The sequence below is a fragment of the Desmodus rotundus genome, chromosome 1, assembly GCF_022682495.2.
Source record: "Desmodus rotundus isolate HL8 chromosome 1, HLdesRot8A.1, whole genome shotgun sequence".
Lineage (NCBI taxonomy): Eukaryota > Metazoa > Chordata > Mammalia > Chiroptera > Phyllostomidae > Desmodus > Desmodus rotundus.
Genome location: NC_071387.1, coordinates 106,100,997 through 106,128,368, shown reverse-complemented (window position 1 = coordinate 106,128,368; position 27,372 = coordinate 106,100,997). Strand labels below are relative to the sequence as shown.

The following is a 27,372-nucleotide window of genomic DNA, read 5'->3' as shown; positions in this document are numbered from 1 at the left end:
CATACAAAGGTCTTCTACAAACATGGGTAGTAGGAAATGAGCTGAGAAACCAGACTTTTCTTCTAGCCTGCTATTTGAATGTTAAGGCATGAAGAGAAAATTGTCAAGGGAAATTATCTGGCCTTGCTATGTAGAGAGAAATGGCCATACTATCAATTAATCCCCCAAACTGTCATATCGTTGGTGAGAAGACAGGAGATGTATTTTTAAGTGCTTATGTGAAGGTGCTTTAGATACTTTATTTTATCTTCTCAACTACCCTGCAAAGTAAGTGTCAGCCTTCTCCATTTACAAACAAGCAAACTGAGGCTGTAACTGAAGAGACTCATCTGAGTTTTCAGGGTTGTTAGCAGCAGACCCAGGACCTGAAAGCTGCTCTCTCTGTCTGACTGGCGTGGCCATGCCCATATTCACTGGCCACACTAGGAAACCATGGAGCTGAAGAATTGGATTTCTTGGATCCTCTTCCTTATATATATTCTTTATGAGTCACCTCTTATTTTGGGAGATGGGACAGAGCTTAGAGAGAATACATCTGCACCATTTCTCATATGTCTAGGTAGTTAAGTCATACCCCCTCCACACACACACGGGCTGTTATAGGAATCAACTACAAGTTCCCCATTACAAACTGGTTGTGTTTCCATAACCCCCATGATAAATTCAAGTGTTGCATTTGCTACATGTCTTCTTTGTCCTGTGACCCCAGGGACTAGTTCTATGTCTTGCACAGAGTAAGTACTCAGTGGGTACTGGTTGGGTGAAAATGCATCAGTGACTTAGTATCTAGAAATAACTTAGTATAAGGGGACATGGGGGCATAATTAACTTATAAACTGGTTGAGGTGCCCAGGGAGGCCAAAGAATCATATAGGTCACTACCTGCCTGTGACCCTGAATCTCAAACCTGGGGCATTTGTAACTCTTGTCCAAACTCTTCTAAGAACCTTGACCAAGGGAAGGAAGAGGCTGTAATAAAAGAAGCAAAGGAACAGAGAGTGAGGGAGACACAAATGGCAAGAGGTAGAGAAGATGCATCAATGCATAGCCTATAGTGGCCAGGAAGAAAGAGAATTTGATTTTGACACATTTTTTCAGAGTTACAGATACCAAGAAGGAAGTCATATTTGGAAATGCCATTAATTTCATGTGCTCATAGCAGTTTTAATTGTAGCCTGATCCCTTCTACTCTGTGAGATTGGTGGGGATCGGGAAGATACCTACTATCTATTACACTATGGAGTTGAGTCCACCAATCATCATATGTAAATATATAGATATGAGGCCTCCCATGCCTCCCAAGCTGAAAGTCACAGGATCAGGGGAGGTTATTGAGCCTCTAGACTAGAAATAAAGTCTCGAAGGTGGTCTGGCTGGCAGAACCAAGCTGAGAGTGGGGACAGGATAGGAAGGAGGCAATGGTGAAGACAGGAGGCAATGGTGAGCTGTGATCCTGAGATAAGATAAACACTGAAATAAAGATTTCATTTCGCAACCCACTTTCATTACTCACAGTTACATTATCAAATCTATTTTCATGGGTATAGATGTAGCTCTATAGCAAAGATGCTTGATGTGTGTGTATCCAGTTATGTATGTAGTATATACTCACTACAGATAATTTGGTGGGGGGAGGCTAAAAATATGAAAATGAAAAAACCATGTCTCACCATTCAAAAATAGCTATGCTTTATATTTTGTTGTTTTTTCCATTCAGATATTTCCTACGTTCATCTGTTTTTATATAGCTATGATCATTCTGTATGTATCACTGTGTAACTTACTTTTTCATAGGATATGGAAACATAGGTATTTTCTTATTGTGATGTTGGATTTCTCTAAATACCATTTTAGTGCTCAGGTAATAGTTTGATGTGTAGATGTGCCAACAATGAAGTATTCAACTAGAGCACACATCTCATGACGTACATGACTCAAAAGCAGAGGAAATCCACAAGTGCAAGGTGGAATCAAGTGTATTGCCCAGAGAGGTGTCAATCTTCCTACATGCTTCCTTCCCTTTTAAAGGCATTTCTGATTTTTGTGGGTGTCCTTTGAGTATGACTTGGTCAGTTAAATAAAGCAAGGTGGCTAGCACAAAACAATGGATATAACCTTGGTAGATTATGATAGCTTTTAAGACAGCTTTTAAAGCATTCTGTATTTTAATAGGGCTTTTTTTTTTTCTGATGAAGGACATTGCTCTTTGATAGTGTCACATTTTATACTTCCTGCCATGTAGGTAGGGAGGGAAAATGTTATGAATGAGTGAGCCCTCCTTTGACAGATGACTCAATCGTGAGACATTAAATCTGTGGTCTCAAACATGGGGTAAACCTCATGTCGCCTGATTCTTAGCTGAGGTGTTTTTGCTTAGTAAGGAAAGTGCTTTTCCTAAGCCAGTCACCCTTACTTTGTCCTCTGTTTGCAAACCTCTGTCTGCAATGATAGGATGCAGCACAATCTTCACCTGGGAATTGCACATCCTCTTCTATTTTCTAGTAAGTTTCTGTAGTTGAGTTAAGATCAAATAACTAAACTCTGGTCTAAAGAGTTATATGTGTTATAAACTTTTAAAAATAAGAGTCAGTAACTATAGTGCATAATAGGGATAAAAATACTACCTAATTAAGAGAAATGTCATGGAGATTAAGCCAATAATTAGTGCAAAGCATTTAGCACAGTGCATAGCCAATAGTAATTACTCAATAAATGTTAGCCATTGTCATGATTACTCTCATAATTAAGAACACTTTCCACTTTTGCTGTCATAAACTCACTACATACCATTGGAAAAGCCACTTCCTCAATTTGAGCTGTAATTTCCCATGTGAAAAATAGCGGAAGAACGTAGCTAATGATTGTGAACAAATTTTCTGGTACTAATAGTCTATGGTCTTGGGATTTTTCTCTATAGTAATTCAACCAATGAGGGAATGAATGTTAAAAAATGCTGCAAGGGTTTCTGCATCGATATCCTAAAGAAGCTCTCCAGAACTGTGAAGTTTACCTATGACCTTTACCTGGTTACGAATGGGAAGCATGGCAAAAAAGTTAACAACGTGTGGAATGGAATGATTGGTGAAGTAAGTTATCTTTTCATCTCATGGGCTCTCATTCAGACTTAGGGCCTGAGGGCCTCAGTGATGTGGGGAGGATGAATAAAGGTACTGTGCTTTCTTGCCTTGCATCCAGGTGGTCTATCAGCGGGCAGTCATGGCAGTTGGCTCACTCACCATCAATGAGGAACGTTCTGAAGTGGTGGACTTCTCTGTGCCCTTTGTGGAGACAGGAATCAGTGTCATGGTTTCAAGAAGCAATGGCACTGTGTCACCATCTGCTTTTCTAGGTATTTGAACTTCATAGTCTCTATTACTTTCGTGTAATGAATTATGGGTATGTTATCTTGCTTGCTCAAAGGATGGAACCTAGATAGGAGCTGCTTCAGTTCCATTTAACCACATCAGCATATTCCAAAGCATGTCATATTTGAATTATCCCAATTCACTTTTTTCCCTCAGTTAACATCTTTCATTTATCTTTTCTAAAAAGTGTTGTTCAAGTACAATTTTCTCTATTTTTCCCCCACCACTCTCATTTATCTTTAAGTAGGAAAAATCTACTGAAAATACAATCACATATTCAGATACTGGTCTTGATTATGTAGAGTGTAGAAGAGTAGACATATTTCTTAGAGCCTTAAAGACATTTAAAAAATAAACCTACCTGTCCACAGTTAATTTTAAATCATCCCATAATCTGTTATTGAACATCCACATCCCCATCCTCCATCCCTCACTGGGATGACAGTCACTTATTTACTGGGTATAGGAGTGAAAATAATGATGACTAGGAAATGATTTATACCAGTACTCTAATAAACAAAATAGAAGTAGTCTGAAGAATATATACTGATTTAAGATTAATAGTCATATTTTAAGTGTGACTATCCTTTAAGCTGAATGGCTTAAAAAGCAGAAAATTCTGTTTATGTTCCTTTCAACTATTTTAAAAATTTATGTTTTTACATAGAATTATTTTAAGGCAAAGTCAATTCGTATTTTCTATCATCTAGTTTTCTTTAGCATTATCGGTATAAATGCATTAGGTAGTCTAGCTAGAGTAGTTGAAACTGCATGGAGCATAGCCAAACATTTTTTTAAAGGAAAATGTTGTGTTGAGCATTTGGCTAGCATAAATGTTTTTTGATAGTGACTAGCTTGAAGATCACGGGATTTAGATTAACTTCCCCTTGACTTTCCTCTGTTAGTGTTTCTCCCAAATTTGTGGAGGTTAACATGAATGTTGACACCTAGAAGAAAACTGTACGAGAGGGGGAAAACAGATTAAGGACAACTAAATTTATGGCATTTTTTTTAAGACGAAAAACCCTTTGTCTATTAGAGAATTCAAACTGCAGACAAGAGCCAATTTGTAGACACCAACCTCAGGCCTATCATCTTATTCCTCCATTGTCTTCATTTACTTGCTTGTCAGCATCCAATGAAACTTTTTATGCTTCATTTTCTTGAGTGAACTGTTGACTAACAAGGTTTTGGATACTGCCTTACTCACAGAGATATGGATTTACTATGTCCATTTTTGATAATTTATTTAAGCTGTTGAAATCTTTGCCACTCACTGGGTTATGATTTTGCACCCCTTCATTCGAATGTCATAACCTTCATTGGCATAATGTAGACCTTAACAAGCTCACACTTCATTATGTTCCTTTTGTGCCTTTGTCTGGAATGGATAACAATGCCCATGTCTTAAGAAGGGAGCCCCGTTATACTATGAAATATATAACCCACTGATCCATATATGCAACATGTGCAGAATCTTAATAATTATTAGTTACTCCTAGTCATTTCCCCCCTCCTATTTCCTATGAGACCCCTCCACAGGGATCTTTATCCCTGAAGGTTCAGAAAAGTTTGGAGGAAGTGAACTTAGGGAAAGAGATCTCTTTCTTTTCACAAAGTGTCCACATATCTCCGTAGTGAGCTAGAGAGAACTTTTTTCCCAGTTCAATCAGAGAGAAAAAATATTGATTGGCTTGTTTCATAAAAATGGGTCGCTGATATTGAATCTGGCCTCAACCCAGTTTCTCTAGATTTTTATCTAACTTTCATTAGTAGAATATTTTCATAAAAAGTCAAGCATTTTTGCTAAATTTAGCCAAGCTTCCTTTTCCCCTTATTCTTCCTACTGTATTTTAAAATAAAATAAAATAAATTGTAGGTAGACGAAACTATTTTCGAAGTTGTTTTTACACAGTAGGCTTAATATTTTTCCTACTCACTAAATTACATCCCTATTCGATCAACTGTGTACCCCTTTATTTACGGTCATTATCTGCAGGTTTTCAAAGTCATAATGAACCATGCTAAACTACATTTTTTCCATTCACTGGCTCAGTCATCTGGAAGAGCCAAAACATTCAAAATCTGATTGCACAGCTCTTCATTATTTCCTATTCTTTCTTCTCTGCAAACCCCATTAACTCACATCAGAAACCCTTGTAGGTAATGCCACTGAGCTTTTGTGTAAAAATGTAACCAGTGACTCTTCAAGGACAGAAATGACATCTCTTGCAATATTTCCATTCAGTTAATTCTAAAGACTTTCTAAGCAGGTTGTATTCTTTGAATGAAAGAAATGCTGACCTAGAGTCTCAAAGATTGACGTTCCCTCGTGGAGAAATGTTGCATCTGTTTTAAACCAGTAGAGGATATAATCCAGACTTATCCGAATTCTGGGTCACTCCTTAGATATTATAGATAGTTCTTTACCACTGATTGTTCTAATGCTTTTCTTTGTTGTGAGGGGTTTGTGAGTATGTGTACACACGCACTTGAAGTGTCACGCCTGACAATAGCAAACCTTCAGGGTACTAATAGCTACCTAACTTAAACTTACTAAAATCAGAATACTGCAGCAGAATCCTTCTGGCTCTGTACTGTACTCACAGGTCAAGAGATAGATGTTGTCCCTGGAAAGTTAGAAATCGTCTGGCATCACTTATTTGCTCAGCTTCCATCTAATTTTCTGACCAGTTAGTGACTAGGATGAATCAACTGCCAAATGAAGCCCACTGCAGGTTTATAGATTCTGACTTGTGAGTAGAAGAATTCAATAAGGATTCCCCTTAAAATTTTTATAATGTTTTCTCACAACCTGCAGATAAAAGGAAGTTATCAGAGAAGCAAGTGTCCATGTTTTAAAAATAAGGATGCCTATCAGGACCCTGAACGGCATCCCCTACCACCAGTAACTAGAATCAAACAGTTACTTAATTTGTTACATGTATACAGTGTGCAGTGCGTGGTACCAAATATTTCCCATGTACTTGTTCATTTGCTTATCACAATGATCCTTCTCTGGTAAGACATAGTGCGCCATTAGTATACCAATGTGGAAAATTAATTAAACATCTCTATTCTTGAATATTAATTTTTAATATCTCAACTATTCATTTATTTCGCCTCCATTTTGGATACACCTCATTACCAAATTGCTATGATGTTAGGGACATAATATTATTTATTACTTAAGCTAAATTTAGCTAATTTTCAGTTGTCTTGTTGATTTCTTCAAGCCCACATTGCATTAGTTAATTGTGTTGTGACCTGTTGCTTTTTAACATATTTGCACTGTCAAAACTGCATTGCAAAGCATTCCATCCAGTTTTAAAATTATCTGAAACAGTTAAAGCTTTAGCTGTAATATTTTCTTGTTATATCTTAAGCTCATTAAATGGGAATTTATGATGACCTGTAGTTATATTAGGTAGTCACAGAGTTTAATAAGGTGGACTGCTTTCGGCCTAGTTCTTTATGATTACTACTAGTTCCATCAGAAAAACAATTTAACAATAATAAAATGTCTGTTCTTTAAGAGGTATTATTAGGCTTCTCTCACTTTACTCTCAGAACGTGTTTGCTTATGATGAAAGGGATTATAAGCTTATTGTTGTCCCAGGGCAGTTTCTTTTCAAATGATGCATTCGGGCAGAGATACAGGCTGGGCCAAAAGTAGGTTTACAGTTGTAAGTAAGTGAAACACAGAGTTTACTCTTGTATTATTGTTTATTAATTACTGTATTTTTCCATTTGAACAACTTGTAAACCTACTTTGGCCCCACTCTGTATATTCATTTTTTAAAATTTTAGTCCCTGTTGATTTTCTAGCAAATCTATATCACAACACAGATAAATGGCTCCATTCAGCTCATTTGCATAGCCTCAATCAGATTGAATAGAAATGTTATTTTCTATATCTCTTACCTTTTTAGAGTGTTCTAACATTTAGAACCTTGTGACTTAGTCTGCCCTCTTGTGACCTCCACATGAAAATGAACTGGTGGAAACTACTTTTAGGGGAAATAATCATCTCTCTATTACTTCATTCCCTCTGCTCTTTAAGTGAAGCCTTTTTATTGAATTATGATGGGAATGTCCTCAAATGACTTTTCAATTGCATTTAAGCCCATTACCAACATCAACAAAAGTCTAAAATTGTGTAGATCTCATCTGTCTGGAGCATAAGGTGAGATGGAGAGTGTTAGCAGTGGAGGCAGACAGGACTTTCCAATATTCCTATCCACTCCATGAATTATGATCCTTTTCTAACAGGTCATAATTCTCCCTGTACTTCTGGAGTATCCTGCACGTCATCTCTCCAGCATATAAAAATAAGAGTGAAAACAATAATGAAACCCATGCTCATTGGCAGGAGCCTGATGGTTGACTATTTGAGTCTAGCCTTATTTTTCCCCAGCTTTGGTTCCCTAGGTGATTCTATGATTATATAGAACCCTGTGGCCTCCTTATTTGCATCTAGCTTCCTCCCCTGGTATTACCATTCTATTTTGTTTTTATTATCCTTGACCTGATTTGTAAAATGTCATATGCTCTTCTCTATTTTTTATTCTATTCTGTACAGTCTTATAAAGTACCTCAAATATTTTGCAAAATAAAGAATGGTTTAAATGTATGAGTAAACAATGACTAGCTCCTTTTGAATGATCAGATTCACACTAGAGAAAGTTTCTCGGTGAGCCTGCCAGTGGACCTCTGGACTTCCTGCTGGCCCTGGCTGTGAGGAAGAGTAAACTGACAATGTCTCCTGTTTCTCTGCAGAACCATTCAGCGCCTCTGTCTGGGTGATGATGTTTGTGATGCTGCTCATCGTGTCTGCCATAGCTGTTTTTGTTTTTGAATACTTCAGTCCTGTTGGATACAACAGAAACTTAGCTAAAGGGAAAGGTAAGAATGCCTTCCTAAGCATGATTCAACATTGATGCCATTTCATTTTCTTTCAGTTACTATTTCAGATTTGGAACACATTATCCTCTATTTGCCTTGCTGAACCATTGTACAAATGGTTCTGGGTCATTGATATTACTTATTATTTTATCTGAAAAGAAGGATAAAACAAAATGAGACATTTCATCTTGTTATAATGTGGAGTTCATAGTTGTTAGGTGAAAACTACTGATATTCAATATGTTGAGAAAGCAGATTTGAAGAAGTTTTTCTGGCAATTAATTTTAATTATCCGTGTCAAAAGAAATCTTAACATTGTAGTAAGTCTCAACTTTTGACTATGTAAGAAAATGGCTTTATAGAATCTAGTTAAAGAATATTCTCCAAAGTACTGAATCATAATTGCATTCATTTGATAATAAATATAATTATAAAATGGTATTTTCCCCCAAAGAGTTATATTTTCCTCTTGACAGTGAGTGACCTTTTTATTTGATAAAGTGGCAATCAGTAGATAGGAAATTGAATTGGGAGGCATTCATTGGCTATAACTTCTTAAGAGGCTCCCACACAAACCAATATTCATGTCAAGTACATAAACACATTATATCATTTTGAGAGAATTTTCTTCATTGCACCACAAATGCTAAGTGGATGGTATATCAGAAGGGTGCCAGCAACAAATCTGAAAAATGACTTGAGATTGTAGAAGACAACATATCTTCAAGGAACAGTTATTCAAAAACAAAACTTTAATTTGCCACATACTCTTTTCACTTGGAAGATTCAGTGTTGGAAACAGACAACAGGTGATGGGAACCTATTAGAAACTTGGTTTTATTGTAATCCTCCACTTCTTCACCACTGAAAAGTGGTGATTACTACATAAACTATCTCCAATCAATCAAACATAGTAAACATGCCATAAAAAATCATGTTGTGTTTAAATGGGAGAATTGCCAGGTCTTCACTAAAAGGTGATGCAACAAACCTGTAAGGAGCTCTCCAGCAGAGTGGAACCTGAGACGATTTTCAGTGGGTGATGAACAGAGTAGGTATTTACCCTTGCAGAACCAGAGTTCGTGCTCTTTATGAACTCATGCATTTATTTGATGACTGTTGGTTGAGTGTACTATGTGCCAGGCGCCGTGCTGGTGCAGGGGGGTAACGTGGTAAATTGGCTAGAAACTTCCTTACCCTAAGGGAGCTGAGAATTTAGTTGTGTAGATAACATGTAAATACATGAATTAATAATCACAGATTGTAATAAGTCTCAAGAAGGAAAAAAAAAAACAAAGTGAAGTGATGGCATGGAGTTGCTACTTAAGTAAGATGGTCAAGCAGGGAAGAACTTTTGGAAGAGATGACATTTGAACTGAAACTTAAAGAATAAGAAAATCTCAATCATGAGAAAAACTGACGGAAAAGCATTCCATGCAGAGGGAACAGCAAATACAAAGGCTTTGATATGAAATAAATCTTGGTATGCTTAAGAAACAGAGAAGGTGTAGGTGAGAGAGGTGGACAGTGGTGTAAGATGAAATCAGAAAGAAGGCTATTGACTATGGTAAGTATTTCAGGTTCTCTTCAACATACAGTGGGAAGGAAGAAGGGGATAAAACATGGCCAGTGTGGAAGGTCACTGGAGCTATCTATCAAGACAATGAAAATGGTGGCAGCATTGGAAGAAGGGGACCAGTCAGGAAGGTGTTACAGTTCTCCAAGGGAAAGGATTACAGTAGTTGGACTTGGCCGGGGTAATGGAGATGGAGATAAGTGGATAAATATGAGATATATCTTGGAGAACAAAAAGTTTTCCAAAGCCTATCATGTATAATAATAATTTCTCCTTTGGCTGAATCACACACTAGAAGTTTACTGTAAAACAAGGCTTTCTATTTCCTGCTCAACAGCTTGTGGAAACTCTCAGGAAATGACAGCTACTTATTTATTTGTGCAAAATGGTTTTCATTTCCATTTCACTGCACTTTATAGGGGAAAATTATATGACCTAGTAATAGTATTCATGAATCAGGAATTCCCAAAAGTCTTGGACAGATCCCTTACAACTGCCCATTTCTGATTCCCAGATAGCTGTCACTTCTGATCAACATGCGCTCTTAATAAAATGAAGTAGTTCATGAAGTTAAGTGGATTGACTCTCATTATTTTTTTAAGAGTTCTCAGCCTCTTGGGAATAAGCCCAGAAGATCATAAAATTGGACAAAGAGAAACAGGAGAGCTTGAAGTTGAAAAGAATACAATTAATGGCCTTTTCTTTTGTGTTATGTATGGATATTATAAGTATTGCTGTAGCCTGAGTTTGACCTCCAGTGTGTGAAAAGCGTGCTTCTCCTAGGCTCTCTGCCAAGAACTTCCATCATTCTAAATTCTCTTCTGCCACTTTATTTATTGCCTCCTCTGCTGGCATCTCCAACTGAAGTCTAAGCAGATCGATTTTTTACATCTTCATTTACTTAAATGAAAATTAACCTTGGGTTAAAAGGAAGGCCTTTTAAATAATGATATGAGGACATACATTGATTTTTTTTTCCCTTGAGCAAAATATTGGGTTGACCAAAAAGTTTGTTTATTATTATTATTTTTACAATGGCTCTAGTAGTGCTTAGTTGTCTTTAACTTAATTTGAAACAATTGTGTTATATGGCATGGTGACAGCTATCATATCCACATGCATTTTTTAAAAAAATCAAAATTGGTGAATTTGTGCATAGCCATTTTAATATTGAAGATGGAAGAAAATAAGCAACTTATGCTTTATTATTTCAAGAAAGATAAAAACGCAACTGAAACAAAAGATTTGTGCAGTGTATGGAGAAGGTGCTGTGATTGATTGAACATGTCAAAAGTGGTTTGCAAAGTTTCTTGGTACAATTGGCATTGTGGCCAAATGATTCTTTGTTGTGAGGCTGTCTTTTGCATTGGAAGATGTTTAGCAGCACCCCTGGCCACTACCCACTAGAAGTCAATAGCAGGAGATAGCTGACATACCTACTCAAAATATCCAAATCAATAAAGTTATTGGTGCAAATGAAAAATGTGTTGTTTATTTTACAGAAAAATAAAAAACTAAATGGACTTTTGGCCAATCTAATAGACCTGAAAGCCCTAACGTGTGCTTTTTATGACCTGCATACTCCCCACTCCAATAGATTTTGCCACATTGTCCTGCTTCTTAAGTTAAATCTGTTGCAAAGGAACATTTAAGAATCTTAAGAGGTACACAAACTTGTTGCAGGGGTACACTGAGAGGAGGAGAATTAACATAATATCACAATTCATTTCCATGATCCTGCAACCAACTGTCTTCCATTTGTGAAGTATTTAAAGAATTAAGCTCTATCGCTTTGTTCCTTAATGTTTCCATTTGGAGAGAGTTGTAGTTGCATTTAATTCTTATATTGTGAACACTGTGCATCTGAATTTGAATAGGAGCAAATGCTAGGGACAATTGGATTAGAACACCAAACACCAGTGCCACTGAATTGCATGGTTCTTATGTGATGGAGGCATAGCCAGTGAATACTGGAGCTATCTCCATGCACACATTTCTGTACAGCTTTTTTTATGTTTATTGAGGAGATTCCCCCCCAAAAGAAATCAAATCTAAATTTAAAATAGGTCATAACACTACTTCTCATTCAAACTCACATTTTGCATAATCATTTTTTCTTCCTTTTTTGTTTTTTCATCTTTAAGGAAACCTGGCAAAAATCCAGCTATGGTAGAAATATGGGACAAATGCTAATTTGTAAAGAAAAAAGGAGATATTGTGACTGTGGTTCTGAGGCAATGAAGGGATGCAACTGTGGTGTAATTCCATCTTCTAGCAACTTTCATTGTGGCCGGTGGCCATCATGAAGTTAGTAAACACTCAGGAAATGCTGAGAATGTCCTTTCTGTCATTTGCAGCGCCCCACGGGCCTTCTTTTACAATTGGGAAAGCTATATGGCTCCTTTGGGGCCTGGTATTCAACAACTCTGTGCCTGTCCAGAATCCTAAAGGCACCACCAGCAAGATTATGGTGTCCGTGTGGGCCTTCTTTGCTGTCATATTCCTAGCCAGCTACACAGCCAATCTGGCTGCTTTCATGATCCAGGAGGAATTTGTGGACCAAGTGACTGGCCTCAGTGACAAAAAGGTAAAGTCACCTTGCTTTCATCTCTGCCTGAGGGGTTGATCATAAATGCTCTTCTCTCGGAAGGGAATGATTCAGATTCTATCATCCAAACCCATCCACTCAAAAGCACAAAGCCAGAGGACTGTTTTTCTCTCAATTTAAATTGGCATATTTGGAGAGGGGTCTACAGGAGCTATTATAAAGGACACAAGGACAAAATCAAGGGGGAGGGTAGAGGTGGAAGAGGGAGGTGGGATTGCCTGGGGTGGGGTGGAGAGATGGGGAGAAAATGCAGACAATTGTAACTGAATAAAAATAAAATTAAAAAAATTTTAAAAAAGAAAGTGAAAAAAATAAATGAATAAAAATAAATTGGCATATTTCTAAAAAATTTAGGAACAGAACCATAAACATAGGCCTCCCAGGTCTGAAAGGTTCCAGATCTAACTTGGAAGCCATTTCCCCACATGGTCACTGCTCATATTTATATGATCTTGCCAGTGATGAGGCTCTGTGACTCAAGGCATGTTCTAGCTCGGGCTGGAGCTCATCCTTTCAAGGAGAGTGTTATGTTGAGGAAGATCCACTAGCCTGGACAAGGAGAAATGTGGGGCAAAGTGGGGCACTCTAGGCTGTCAGTGTCTCCTGATTCTGTGATCTTGTAGGAGGGTCTTATAGACTCCATGCCTTGGATTCTTCATCTATGATATGAAAAAAAGTCATCTTGAAGCCATACAGAGAGAGAAAGCTGACAGCTCCTTTTTATTCTGTGGCTGATCAGCCCCATTATCAGCACGCCTGACTCACCTGAAATGTCTTCAAGAGACATGAAGGGAGCATAGCTTTTCATTTCCCACCAGCTCCTTTCAGTCAGACACACCTCCAACCCTCCCTCATGGTGCTATGCTTACATCAGTAAGCCGAGAGTGGTAACACCTGCTCTCATTCTCCACTGAAATGTAAGGAGGGTTGTGGGGTGTGAGCAGATATTCAGAAATGCACGTAGAGGAAGAAAGGAGGTAAACCGGGTGCACCCTGCTATTGAAATTCTCTAGGTTCAGGAAACAAATCCCGTGTTGCTATGCTCAGCAGTATGGAGATTGCACTGCTGCAAAGATTTTCTGTCTTGTGTGTGGATAATTTGTTTCTCTTTATAAAATCGCACCATCATGTCTTGTTGACATAAGTCTGCATATATGCTTTTGGCATTCATCAATAAACTGCTGAATAGAAAATCAGTCTGTGAAAAGCCCAGCAGCTTATCCGTGTTATCTGCCTATGGTTGGAAGAGGTACAGAGAGCCTGTCATCAGAGATACTGAGGGGTTGGGGCGAGTCACCTTCACAAAATCGCCATCACTCTTGGAAGTGGTTGGTCCCCCTCTGATGACTTCCCACTGTAATTTGAGTAAATGCCATTCTACATACCATGGCGACAAAGCCCTTTATATTTTGCCTTACTCGAAATATCCCCTCCTTTTACCTCATGAAGGCCCCTCTCCATACCTTAAAAACTCCAAGTTTATTTCCAACACAGTGCCCTTGCACTCTACATCCTCTGCCTCCAGTGTTCTTCCCATTCTCATGGCTGGCTCCCCTTCGACTCTCAGGTCTTGGAGAAGCTTCCACCTCTTGGGATTGTCTTTCCTGGCCACTGTAGTGAACTTAGCAACCTGAGATGGTGCTCCTATGAAACTTAAGTTCTAATAGAAAGAAATAAACAACAAACAAGTAAATGTAAACAGAGAAGAAAATTCCAGGAAGAAATGAGTGTTGTAGAGGAAATAAAACTGATGAGATTAAAATTGACTTGGGGAGATCAAGTGCTCAGTAGGTGAGCAGATAAAAAAAGCTGTGGTACATTTACACAATGGAATAAAAAAGAAGGAAATCTCACCTTTTGCAACAGTGAATAATATCGCAAAAGGTGGTCCTGGAGATCACTATGCTAAGTGAAATAAGCTAGTCAGAGAAAGACAAATGCCATGTGATTTCACTCATATGTGGAATCTAATGATCAAAAAGCTAACAAACAAAATAGAAACAGACTCATAGACTGACAGCTGTCAGAAAGGAGAGGGCTTGAGGCAGCTGGGTGAAAAAGGGGAAGGAATTAAGAAAAAAAACCTCATAGACACAGACAACAGCATGGTAATTACCAGAGGGAAAGGGGAGTGGGGAGACATAGAAGGGGGTAAAGGGGCGATAAATGGTGATGGAAGGAGACTTGACTTGGGGTGGTGAACACACAATACAGTGTATAGATGATGTGTTACAGCACTGTACACCTAAAACTTATATAATTTTAGTAACCAATGTCAACCCAATAAATTCACTTAAAATTGAAAATTGACTTGGAGCAGGGGATAGCAAGAGAGTGCGTATCAAAGAGTAGACTGGCACTGAGTGGGTGCTCAGGTCATACTTGCTGATTGAAGCAATCACGGTGTGTGGACACTGTTGGCACCCAGCTGGCTGCCCTGAGATCCCTTTTCCAGCTCTGTGTGCCAGCCCCACCTTCACTGATAAAGACTCAGACAAGGGATCTTCACAGGATCATTGCCTGTGGGCACAGGAACTATAAATGCCTGGGATTTAAGTTCCCCAAGTTTTTCAGTTGCCTGTAACCAACAACTAACCAGTGTGAGAGCACACAAGCCCAGCTGCTCTGTTGCTTCCAGGCAGCACAAACTCAGGAACAGTTTACTCTCCAGAGCTCCCTGCTAGATCAAGCTGAGACTAAGACTTTGCCTCAAATTATACCCTTGGTTGGCATCCTCCTTCTCCCTGACCTTTTCACCCTCTCCCTTCTGGTTTGACCTGGAACCCTTCCTTAATAAATCATGTTTACCCAGTTCCTAGGCTCAGGCTTGACTTCTGGCCAAGGTCCACCTAAAATATGCAGCATCTGTGAGGCAGCAGAAAAACCCTGCACTCATAGCTGTGAAAGCTGGGTTCCTGTTTCCTCTTCACCACACGCAGGCTCTGCAATGCTTTCACAGTCATGTAACCTGTCGATGTCTCCTTACTCCTCTCTGTAAGTCTGGGACTCATAATTGTAGGAGGATGAAAGGAGACTGCAAACATGAATGTGCCTTGTAGCCTATAAGGCTCCTTCAGACACAAAGCCCTGTAACATGATTCCATCACATTGTGGGAGCAAAAGTACAGTTTCCAGAAGCAGTGATGGGAGGTGCAGTAGAAGCACTGGGGAGTCATGTCCTGGATGTGAGGATTTTTCCAGAATATCGTTGGCAGCCTATTCTGCTTTCTTTGTTGCTATTTTCAAAGGCTAGGGGGAAAAAATCCCTTGCTGCATAGTTTTGGTTCTAAATAATATGGCCACTTGTGGGAAAACTAATTAGAACCACTAATAATTTCACTGACCTTCTCTGATTTGGAAACACCTAGTAACAGATACTACATCCTCATGGGATACAGCTCAGTTTCCAACCTCAGAGCATTAGCAGCAAGCAGGTAGCTCTTTTAATTAAATGTTTGGTACAATTAGATAAACAGCAAAATTCTTGGAGTAAATAAACTAAATCCTCCCGATGATTAACAGCAGATATACCAAGAAAGTCTGCACAATAAAAATCTATATTGAATCAATTTATTTTAATTCTGCACACAAATGGGTTTTCTCTCTCTCTTACTTTTAAATCATGAATACATGTGTAACATTTGCAATATTAGTGCTTGCTGTGAAGAAACACCTTTGGAATCCATGGTGTGATTAGATGAGCTTGGGTTTAAATTACAACAGGGTGAATTCATTGGTAGATGCTCCCCTAGGAATTATTAAAGGAAAGTTGGAAATCCAAAATGTTGGGAATTAATCACTATGGTAGGGAAAACCCATTACTGGGAGGCAGATTAACATCATGGGAAAAGCAGTGTCGTATTTGGGGTCAAATGCACCTGGGTTCAAATCCTGGCCTTGCCATACAGTGGTTATATGGCCTTTAGAATGTAGTATCCTCAAGGCTTAGTTTCCCACAAAGAAGGGAGGGTATTAATACCATTCTGGCAAGGTTGATATGAGCATTAGAAATTATCTACTGCTTTTTCCCTGTCCTTCTCTTCATCTCCCTCCTCCTCCTCTTTATAATCACCCCTGCCTGATTCAAATCATTCCTCACTTCTGGAATCTAAAGTGATATTATACTGAGTTGGCCTTTCTTTGGTGATAGCAATGTAGGGAATCCAGGGAATTGCCCCTGGTTCCTGAAGTCGGGCAGTCTCTGGGCACTGCAGTTATATTGCCTGTGGCCCTGGCCCACCAGACTTACTAAATGGAGGCCTCTGAGCCTCCCCTGCCCCTGAAGGGCCATAGGTGTCTGATGCTGACAGCAGGAGCATGTGGAGCTTTGCCAGTGGAGAAGACTGTACTAAAAATAGGGGTTCTGGTTGCCAGTGTTGCTAATTTACAGCCACAGAAGACAGATAGATATTTTTAATAAATGTGTAGCTTTTGTTCATAAGAGGAACAAAGAAATGTCCTGGTCAATGGCCACATTTTTCCTAAACAATTTATTTCCCAGAACTGCATCTCTACATCCTCCAAAATAAAGTGCTTGCCATGTCTTATTCACCTGGATGACTTTCAGACCTGACCACAGATGGGGTGGGAAAAAATTGGAATATAACCCTCTAATCCTCTCTTCTCCATATTGGAAGGAAACTGGCTCCATTATTTGGCTGAAGTCACTCTGGGCAACAACAGGTGACGATGTGATGTATATCAAGCATGCAGATGCCAGGAAGTCTTTCAAGCACTTTGTGATTAATTGCAAAGGCAATCCCCAATTTACAGACAGAGGAACTGAGGCTTGGAGAACTTAAACAGGTGCTCAAAATGACTGTGTTCCTAAGTGGCAGATGGAGCTAAACACTCTAAGCCCAAGTTAAGGTGAAACCAGTTAATGTGAACAGTGAGAGCAGCCTTGAGAAAGAGAAGCTGTGAGGAGTTTCGCTGACTCTGGGCACTGTGATTAGATGGCTCTCTGGTCCCACTGGCAGTGAAAACCTCTGCACCACCCCTTCCTTTGCTAAAGCCCGCATTTATGTCTTCCTGCTTGCCCGTGAATCTGACAGAAGGCTGAGGTAGAAATCATTCCTGCAAGAAACAGCGTGTCCTTGATGCAAAAGCCTGGAATTCAGGGGATGAGTCATGCTTGCCCCTGTTTTTCACACTAGATGGTGACTCTTTAGTGAGCCATGAAATTGATTTAAGGGTTGTGACCATTCAAAAACCCCAGAACATAAAGGATGCTGTCAAGTATATCACATGTAGAAAGAGTGAGTGCTGTGAAGTGGTGTGTGTGTGTGTGTGTACAAGGTGGCAATGGGAAATGTGTTGTGAGCCATGCTGTATAAAGTTTGACAGCCTTTAGTCTAGTGGGGAAGGTTCCTGGATCTTGGTCTGGGCTGGATCTTGTGTGGGAGATGGTACAATCAAGGCCAGAGGATTGTAGAAATTCATCCCAGAGGCTGATTACCTGCATGTCGCTGTGCAAACCAGAGGCAGGGAAGAAAGGGAATCTAAAAGACATGCTCAGCACCCCTGCAACAGATGGGGAGTGAAGTGGAAGGCAGTTCGTCAAATTGGCTATCACTGGATATCTCTGGAGATTGGGACCTGCTGCTACAACATGTAGATTTATGAACAGTGCTGTTGCTTCTGTCTCCCAGAGCAGGCAGCTGCCATGTAGACGAGCCTGGGCTCAGGGCTCCTACTCTTTCAGTGATGAGTTGGGGATCTGCTTGCTGGAGTGAGTGCAAAGAGCATTTTGCTGTTGACACACGCACACACTCCCAGCCAAGGCACCCAGCAGGACGATCTCCTTTGGACGATGTTTGGTTGCTTCCCTCCAATGCTGTTGTGGCAGCTTATTTAGGCAGCAGCATGCCTAATTTAGGGAAAATGGTTTTCAACTGGAAATTTTAATTAACAGTGAAATGAAGTCTGGGAAAAAATAGTGTTTCTGGTTGGTCTGACTCTTGGGTAACTTTGCTTGCTTTCTCTAGCAGTTCTCAGTTCCATGGAGGACATGCTGGCCTTTGGAAGCCTAAGAGACCTGTGCATTCTAGTCCTGGTTTCACCATGGAACTGCTGGGGGTCCTTTCCCTCTCTGGGTCTCAAGGTCCTTGCTTCTAAGAGAAGGGATTGTAAATACAGTCTCTGAGGAAGAATGGAGTTCAGACCTTAGCTTATGGTCTATTTTCATCACTTTCTAGTTTCAGAATTACATATTTCATAGAAAATTGAGGCCCAGGTTCCTTTTTTTTTGCCCATAATAACAGTAAAAATGAATAATAATATTAGTTTTATTTTTGAGTGCTTACTCTGTCTTGGGCACTATTCTAATTACCTGACAAGTATTGTAATTTTAGAACTTCCCATCGCCCCTGCAGGAGAAGTACTGATATGTTTCCCACCTACAGGTAGAAAATAAATGGAGGCAGGGTGAAGTGAAGTGACTTATCTAAGGTCCCACTGTCTGTAAGTGATAAAACCTGATTTTTGCAATCTGTAAACCTGAACTCAGACTCATAGCCATAGGCCTGCGTTGCCTCCAGATTTTCATTGTGTTTTGGGGACTCAGACCCAGTTCTCATGACTCCTAATCTGGTTAGGTTGCCCCAAACACTGAAGTTGTGAATGGATAGTATCAGCCAATCATGGAAGACTAGAGGATCATGGACAATGAGCTTTCATGGAGGCTGGAGGACCATATGCAACATGGACACCCACAGGAAGCTAATGCTTAGTAGGGACTTCAGCTCAACAAATCTTCATGAGCCTGACATTATGCCTGGAGTATGTTAGGCCTCCAATGAGTGTATCACATGTATAGAGGAATGAGTGGGTAAAGGATGAATCAATGGCAACATATAGATAGTCATTACAGGGGAAAAAATAATTTTCCTTTTACCCTTCTATGTTTTAGGCTGAGAACTGATTGTCTCTCATAATAAAAGGCAGATTAACAAGAGGAAAACAAACAAATTTAATAACAAGTATTACATCTGTATGCAGGGGAGATATCCAAGAAAACTGAGTAACTCCCTTAAATAGCCCAAGCCATGACCTTAAATACCATCTCCAGCTAAAGACAAAAGATGATGGGGGGAAGCAAATTATGGGAGGTTACCAGGAAAAGCACAGTTAACAAGGGTTTGATTGTATGCAGACTTAAGTCAGTTGCCTTCTCTACCTATAAGAGTTATAAGAGATTTAGTCATCTTCCTCTTCCCTGGTACAGAGAAAAAGATGCCCTTACAAATAGAGATTCTCCCTTTAAATGTAAATGTCTCTCACAAAATGGTTAACTTCTACTTGGTTTTCAGAGCTACACCTGTGTCCACTGTTTCTTAAAAGTAACCACCCCCGGATAATCCTTATGTCAAAGAAACATATTTTGGGGTAACAAATTCTGCTTCCCTTCATCATTTTCTGGGTGAGGTGAAGGTCATTGTAAATGGAGTTGACACAAGGGAGTGATTGGTGAGGATCACAGATTTCATCCTAAGATGGATAAATTAACTGAACTAAAATAATAACTTCATTCCTGCTCAGCTAGCATTTACTGAGCTCTTCTAGTTCCCCAGCGCCTACCACTAGGCTACTGTCTATAATGGCTTGAAAAAATTCAGTCCAACAAGTATCTCCTGCATATTCAGCCAGTATGTACTGGGGAACAGTATGGAACAAGACACTGGAGCTCACAGACCAGTGGAAGATGTGATTAAGAAGCACAAAAATGATTGTGTTTTTGCTGTGTTAATGCATGCATATGTTTAACTCACACAAGGCAAAGTGATGGCTGACTTCTTTTCCTCCTCCTCCTCTTTCTCCTATATTTTCTTTCTCTCTGTCTTTGTCTCCCTTTCTCTCCAGTTTCAGAGACCTCATGACTATTCCCCACCTTTTCGATTTGGCACAGTGCCTAACGGCAGTACCGAAAGAAACATTCGGAATAACTACCCCTACATGCATCAGTACATGACCAAATTTAATCAGAAGGGAGTAGAGGACGCCTTGGTCAGCTTGAAAACAGGGTAAGGATGTTGGTTTCTTTTTCTCTGCAGGCCTGCCACCTGATAAACCTTACAGAAAATGACTCTCTGCATGCATTGGTGCTTATCTGCCCTCATTGGAGAGCTATGCAGTCAAGATGGACCCCAGTTAGGGGCTGCTTTTGTTAACCTGATGATCATCACAGGTTTCCTTCTGAGTTGTGTTAAGGAAAAGCAAGTCCAGTACACTTTGAAATGCAGAGAACCAGTGGAGTTTCTTAAACTGATAAAGAGGTTGGTCCAACTCCATGGGCTATTTTACCCAAATAGAAATGTTAAAAAACAAAATTCAGCTGAGTTCTTCTGGCTGGTAGAATAATTAAAATGAAAGAAGGCGGATTAAGAGGAGAAAATCAAGTTTAGTACATGTGCACAGGAAATTCTCATAAGCGTGAGAATTCTAAAGACAGTGAGGCAAAGTGAAGTATATGTGTCATTCTGGACTGAGGAGTAGGGAGTAGGGGTCCAGGACTTCAAAAGGAAGTAAGGCAGTTACAAGGGGATGAAAAAAAGTTAATGTTTAGTAAACAAATGTTTGCTGTGCCATCTTGAAACAGTGGGACACAGGGAAGAAGGACTTTGATCAGATGGGCTTTGGCAGGTTCCTCTTTGTCCACTGCACCAAGTTCATATTAAACTGTAGTTACCTAGGATGATATCTCCCTTTTTAGAGCAGGTTCTCTATTAAATTCTTTGGGGCGGTAAGGGGGGAGGACAAAGTCTTGTCCCGAGCCTTCTGGGCCTCATTTGTTTTCAGCTCAAAATAATCTGTATGCCAGAGTGGGACATCTTGGGGTGATTCATTCTGAACCTCCACTGTTCATTTAAAGATCTAATTGGCTTTATTCAATGATTCATTAAATGGGCAGCATCCATTTAGTTAGCAACTAAAAAGGAGTTCTGAGGATCTGTACAAAATGGAAGGTTTTTATAAGCAGAAGAGGGCAGGAAAAGCAGTTTCTAGCAAAGAGTGGATCATTTCAGGTCAGGTCACTTTCCTCTAGGGATGGTCATGTAGGCAGGCAGATTACCTCACTAGTACTGACCAGGTAATTCCAGATTGACTGGTTAAAGGTCACATTCCTGGGGAGCAGCTGAAACTGCAATCAAGTCTTGGTTTGCTAATGCTGGGCTTGGCATAAGCAACTCCAGTTTGGGCCTGTTGTTTGTTTCTTTTTCTTTTTTTTTTAACAGAAAGATCTAAGGAGATTGAGAGTTTATTTAAAGTGGTGAAAACACAGTGCTATAGATTTTTTGCTGATTTTTAGGTAGGAGTTTCAGAGTATAGTTTTATGTGAAAACAAAGAGTATAACTTTGATAAAGGAGAAAGGCAATACAGAGAGAAAAGCAATGAGAACTCAATCTCTGTACAGCTATACCTAATATTGTTCAGTACCTGTGACATTGCGGTAGCATATGTGAAATAACTGAAGCTGTAGAGAGAAGACAGCACAGTGGTTAGTTCAGGCTGTGAAGCTGGAATACGCATCTCCTTCTCCCTGGCTGTTATTTGCTGTATGAACTTGGACAGTGTTTTAATGGCTCTCAATCTCGTATATAAAATGAGATTAATACTAGGAACTAATTCACAGGGGTTTCATGAGAAAATGTGTGGGAAAGCATTTTAGAAATTGCCTGGCATAAAGAGAGGGCCTAATTGTTAGTGTTGTAATTTGGTGTAAAGGTTAAATACTATTCAGTAGACTTACCAAAATATCAGGGATGTGTGAAATGCATTTTTGAAAGGGTTTCACTAAAAATGACTCTGCTTTAAATAAAGGAGTTGTTTAATGACGAAAGTTTTACTTATTCAGAAAATTAACTTACATGCTTTGTCCCAATCACCAGGGATTCCTGACAAGCAAAATGTTACTATACTGTGATGCGGATCCTGGCCAGCAGGATCCTGTGTTGTAGCAGCAATAGACAAGTACACACGGACTACAGAAATCCTGTGCAGGAAAAGGGATGGCACGGCCACTCTCTCAAGAGGAGAGCACCAGGACCCTTGCCTTGACAGGCTTTTATTGCTTTTCTGGGCACATTACATGGAGGATGATCCTCATTTACTATGCACAGGTTCCCTTTAGATGGTTACAGAAAACAAAGGAGAGGGTGTTGCTAATTACATAAAAGAGGAAGGATATTTGCAAATGTAAAGGGAAAAGTGGTTAAGCTGGTTACACTGGTCCTTGGAAGATTCAGCATAGATTTTAGGAAGTTACTTTAAAGATATGCAGTAAACGTTTACTGCCTCAATTCAGGGTGAGGGAGTTTTAGCAAAAAGCTGAAGTCTCAAAGTGGCCTAGGTACAATGAGGGCCTGATTCCCCATGGGAGAGCCTATCCGTGGGTGTGGGTCCTGTGTGCTGGACCTCGCTCCCCACTGGCCTTTCTGAGTGGAAGCTGGGCCCACGCCACACAGAACGGTCTCCTATATTAGTGCATTCTTTTGAATCCATAGCCTTGTCCTCTGGGCTGTTCTGTGGGCCAATGTAAAAGCCTCAATGCTCCTTTGTGTCTGGGGGTGCAGAGGGGACCTCCTCCAAACCACCAGACCCAGGTCTCTGCAAACTATCCCAGGAGGTTTGGCTGGTAGCAGTTTGTCTTTTCAGTCTCTGGAATCTCTTTGGTATCTTGGCAGGGGCTAGGACAGTATTTATTTAGATGTTGAGTCCATTCCTTATCCAAACCTCATTGACGCACTGCTCATTCTGGCTTCCAATGGTTTTTCAAAATGTTTTATAAAGCTAAAAAATGCAGAAAATATGTAAACATTGAGTATACAAACTGATCCTCAAGGTCAATTAACAAGACGTCACCAAATTGCCAGACCCTCCCCCCCACCATCACAGCCTCTTGCAGTCACTATTTTGTGTGGACCATGCCCTCTTCCGAAGTAGATTCTCTTTGCCTGTTATTCCAACATGTAAGTAAAAACATACCATATGTTTTTTTTTTTTCCGGCTGCTTTGTTTTTCAACATTGTTTATGAGATGGTTGCATATTACAGTTCTCTCATTCTCATTGCTGTATAGAATTTCATTGTGGGGATAAAGCACAAATTCATCTGTCTCTTCAAGTCTTGATGAACATTTGCATAGTATCCCAATGAGGCTATTATATGTAATGTTTCAAACAGCATTTTCACATGTATTTTGTTGCACAAGTGAGTACATTTCTCTTGCTGTGCACCTAAGACTGGAATTGCTAAGCTACAGAATGTATGTTCAATTTTACTACATATCAGAAAAGACACATTTTTTTTTATGCCTTTCCATTTTAGCCATGGATATGGTTTTGTTTGTTTCAGTTGTGGTCTTTTCGTCATTCATTTTTTTCTATTGGCTTATTAGGGGTTATTTTAATTGTATAGTAGAGAAATGAGCGCTTTATTTGTGGTGTGATTACAAATGTTTTCCCAGTTTTCTTGTTTGTCTTTCGAGCTTGAGGATGAGTTCTTTTCCATGCAGATTTTTATTTTTTGTAGTCATATTTACCAGTCTTTTTTTGTGACTTCTGGATTTTGAGCTATAATTTAAAGGTCCTCTTCACTCTGAGGTTACAAAATAGCTATTTCCTGTTTCTTTCTATTTTGGTTGCATTTCTAATATTTAGCATTTTTCTGAGTATAGAATGTGAGATGTGACTCCAACTCCCCATATGACGATGAGAACCAAAATTTGGGAATGGCTACCACAGTACGGCACAGGTCAGACAAACTGAGCTGGTCATGTCTGCTCACCTCCCACTTCTCTCAAGTGGCAGCCATGCCACACTTAGTGGTCTTTGTCTTCCCTCCCACATCTTGTTTCCTTTTTAAATTTTTTAATTATGAAATATTTTAAAATGTGAAATGTATTATAAAATAATTTTACAAAGTAAATATAATGAGGGTATACTGTTTAAGGAATAATAAATATTAAAATGAACTCCCATGGACCTACCACCATCTTTAAAAAATAGGCATTTCCCTCCTTCACTATATACAGCATCTCTAGAAGATTCCAACCCAATGGAAGGTAGAAGTGGGTGCGCCACATGCTCCTGAATCGTTAATTCCCCTAATAGCTTAAAATCCAGTGAGCCTTGACTTAGAATCCAGAACACATAGCTTGTCTGTTGGGTCCCAACCCTTTACCTACAAGTCTCGGCAACATTCATCTGATGCCCAGTAAGGTGTGTGTGTAAACACCAGTGTCAGTAAGGTGGGAAGGCTGCTTCATAGATTGCAACTTCCTGTAAGAGTCTGGAACACAAGAGGGACTTTGGATTATGGTTGAATGAGACTCCCAGCTTGGTTTGAGTCTTGACTCTATGATTAGCAAGCTGTGGCCTTGGACCTCTTTGAGCCTCAGTTTCCCCATCTAAATAATGAAAGGGCTGGAATCTCTGATTTGTAAAAATAGTTCTGAGATTCTTTTATTCGTGTTGAACACTTTAACATGTATTTAAAATGTTCCAAAATTCAAGATCAAGACATACTGTTGGTGGCAGTGAGAATGACAACCAGATGTTAGACCCATGGGGTCAGACCGGACCTTGGTTCACCAACCTCAGTATTTGAGTTCTGGATAGGAAAGAATTGAGAGCAAAGACTGAAAATATTAAGAGAGAGTTTATTTAGAAAGTCATAGATGTAGAAGTGAGCAGAAGAGATGGGCTCAGGAATAAGTTACAGAGGAAAAAAAAAAAAAGGCCCTTGGAGCCTAGGAGAGAGAAAGAAAGGCAAGGAAAATGTGCCTGAGGGAAAAAGCATGGACGTGCTCCGGGAGGGAGAGCAAGCATCCTGGGTCCTCTGTCCTAAGGGGTTTTCAGGGTGGAGATTTTAGGGGATGTCCCAGGGGAGGATTTCAATACAATATTTATCAGCTTTTCAGGAGTATGTTTTCAGGGTCCTGGTCTCTACTGATTGGTCAGTGCCAGAGCAGAAATGTCATTAATCAGTACAGCTGGTCCTGAGGCAGCCAGGGATTCAATTGTCTGGTTTTGCTGCTTTTCTGGGTCTGGGGCAGAAATACAACTGAGGCCTAGATGTTATCTCTAAGCAGGAAAGGTCAAGGGTTCTACATTGCTGATCAGTGATGTGCTAAGGAAGGAAAGGTACCCTGGGGCAAGGTCTTTTTTTCCCCAGTTTTGCCTGTTGCTAGACATCCCGAGCTTTCTGCCCTGGTGACCTTCTGTACCTGGTCCATCGCCCTTGCTCTGCTAGTGTCTGTCTAACTGCCTGCCACAATACTATGTATATAAATAGCTGTCAGTTTTGCCCAAAGGGTTTAGAAAAGGCTCGAAAGCTGGGCATCTCCAAACTTGTCCAGTGGACTAACCCTACCTGAATCACTTGTTAAAGAAAGTGTTTGGGACCAACACAGAACCTTCTCTGCAGTGATGGAGCCTATAAATCTGCATTTGAACAAGCATCGCTTACCCCCCTGCTCCAGGTGATTTTGATTCATGATAAAATTTGAGAAGTACTGTTCTAAAGCGGTTCAATAAATACATTTTATTGAGACAGCATAGAAAGATTAAATCAAACAAATGCTTATCTCTGGGATCCAAAATTGCTTTAAGAAGAGCATAGACAGCAAGAAACTTGAAACTAAGTTCTTCAGTTTCATTGTAAATTGAAATTTATAATAAACAGAGATAAAGCATCCAGAAATTATTGTGTAAATCAGTGAGGAAATAAGATTTGATGTGCAGACATTGACAGAAATAGGATTTTTTAGGAATAGAACCAAATGTGTATGAGCTGTTCGTGACCCCAGGTTTCTAGACCAGTGCTTCTCAAATCCTAGCCTGAGTCTGTCTGAATCAGTGGGATGCAAATAAAAATGTTGGTCCTGAACCCCACTAGCCAACAGAATCAGGTTTTCTTGGGCAGGGCCTGGGAATCTGCATGCTTTCAATTCACAAGCTCTTCAGTTGGTTCTACTGTGTGTTAATCAGGTTTTAGAACATCTGCTCTAGAAGAGTGAACTGAGCTGAAATGAGCAGAGACAGATTTAGATTTACAAATGCTCAGTCATCAGGAGCCAATGTTCTCCAAGAAGTTTTGGCAAGTGGGCAAAACTGCAAGCATAGCGCTTATGCCAAATTTAAATGAAACTATCAACATCCCTAGGACTCCAAGGAGCCTTACATTTCAAGACACAGTGGGATGATTTTTTACTTTAACTGATTTTATGTACACTTATGTATATAAAAATTTCTGAAAAAATCCCAATTTCTTTTAGAAGCATCATACTTTAGTCCTCTGGCACCCTAGTTCCCTATCTGATTTTATTTCCAGCTCAACAATGTTGGGAAACAGATAAGTGTCTTTGGCTTCCTTTACTTTGAGTAGATTGGGAGAAGAATTAGAAGACAAAGTTGTCTTATCACCAATAAATATTATTTTTGCAAGGTTCAAATTGTACTCAATGATGTGTCCATAAAAATAAAAAAAGGGGTTGGTCACTTATACCCGCAAGTGTCAGAACTGTCTTCATAGGAAAGGTGCACGTTGAACCTCTGTTCGAGAGCACAGGTCCTGAAAGCCTGTGGGGTTCAGGAGTCTATGTTTTTAGTAGCACTTCCAGTGTCTGAGATATAAGTACTGCCTGGGCTTTGAGAGGTTAATTAGTTGAATATTGAGAAGTGGTATTCTCTCTGGCATGGATAGAACAAGAAAGAGGAAGGGCAGTTCAGGAGAAATGGAGGCATAGGGGAACATGAGTTTAGGTTTGATCATACTAAGTTGGAAGTGCCTTTGGGAGAATATCATCATATTTCTGTATTATCTCTGCATTTATTGAAACCTAACAATTTGTGACATGAAGTCCTGAGTGCTTCACATGAACGATCTCATTTAATCTTCACAATCCTCCTATGATCACA

General features: G+C 39.7%; 1 protein-coding gene across 2 annotated transcripts in view; it reads left to right on the top strand.

Moving 5' to 3' along the window:
• The window catches only part of GRIN2A (glutamate ionotropic receptor NMDA type subunit 2A), a 372,275-nt gene that overhangs the window by 297,433 nt on the left and 47,470 nt on the right, over window positions 1–27,372 (top strand). For both annotated transcript variants that reach the window (XM_024571552.2, XM_024571553.2), the window contains 5 exons: window positions 2,918–3,086; window positions 3,196–3,349; window positions 8,145–8,270; window positions 12,204–12,433; window positions 20,315–20,475. In XM_024571552.2, the coding sequence (XP_024427320.1) occupies window positions 2,918–3,086; window positions 3,196–3,349; window positions 8,145–8,270; window positions 12,204–12,433; window positions 20,315–20,475 (840 nt within the window). The remainder of the gene's footprint in view (window positions 1–2,917; window positions 3,087–3,195; window positions 3,350–8,144; window positions 8,271–12,203; window positions 12,434–20,314; window positions 20,476–27,372) is intronic.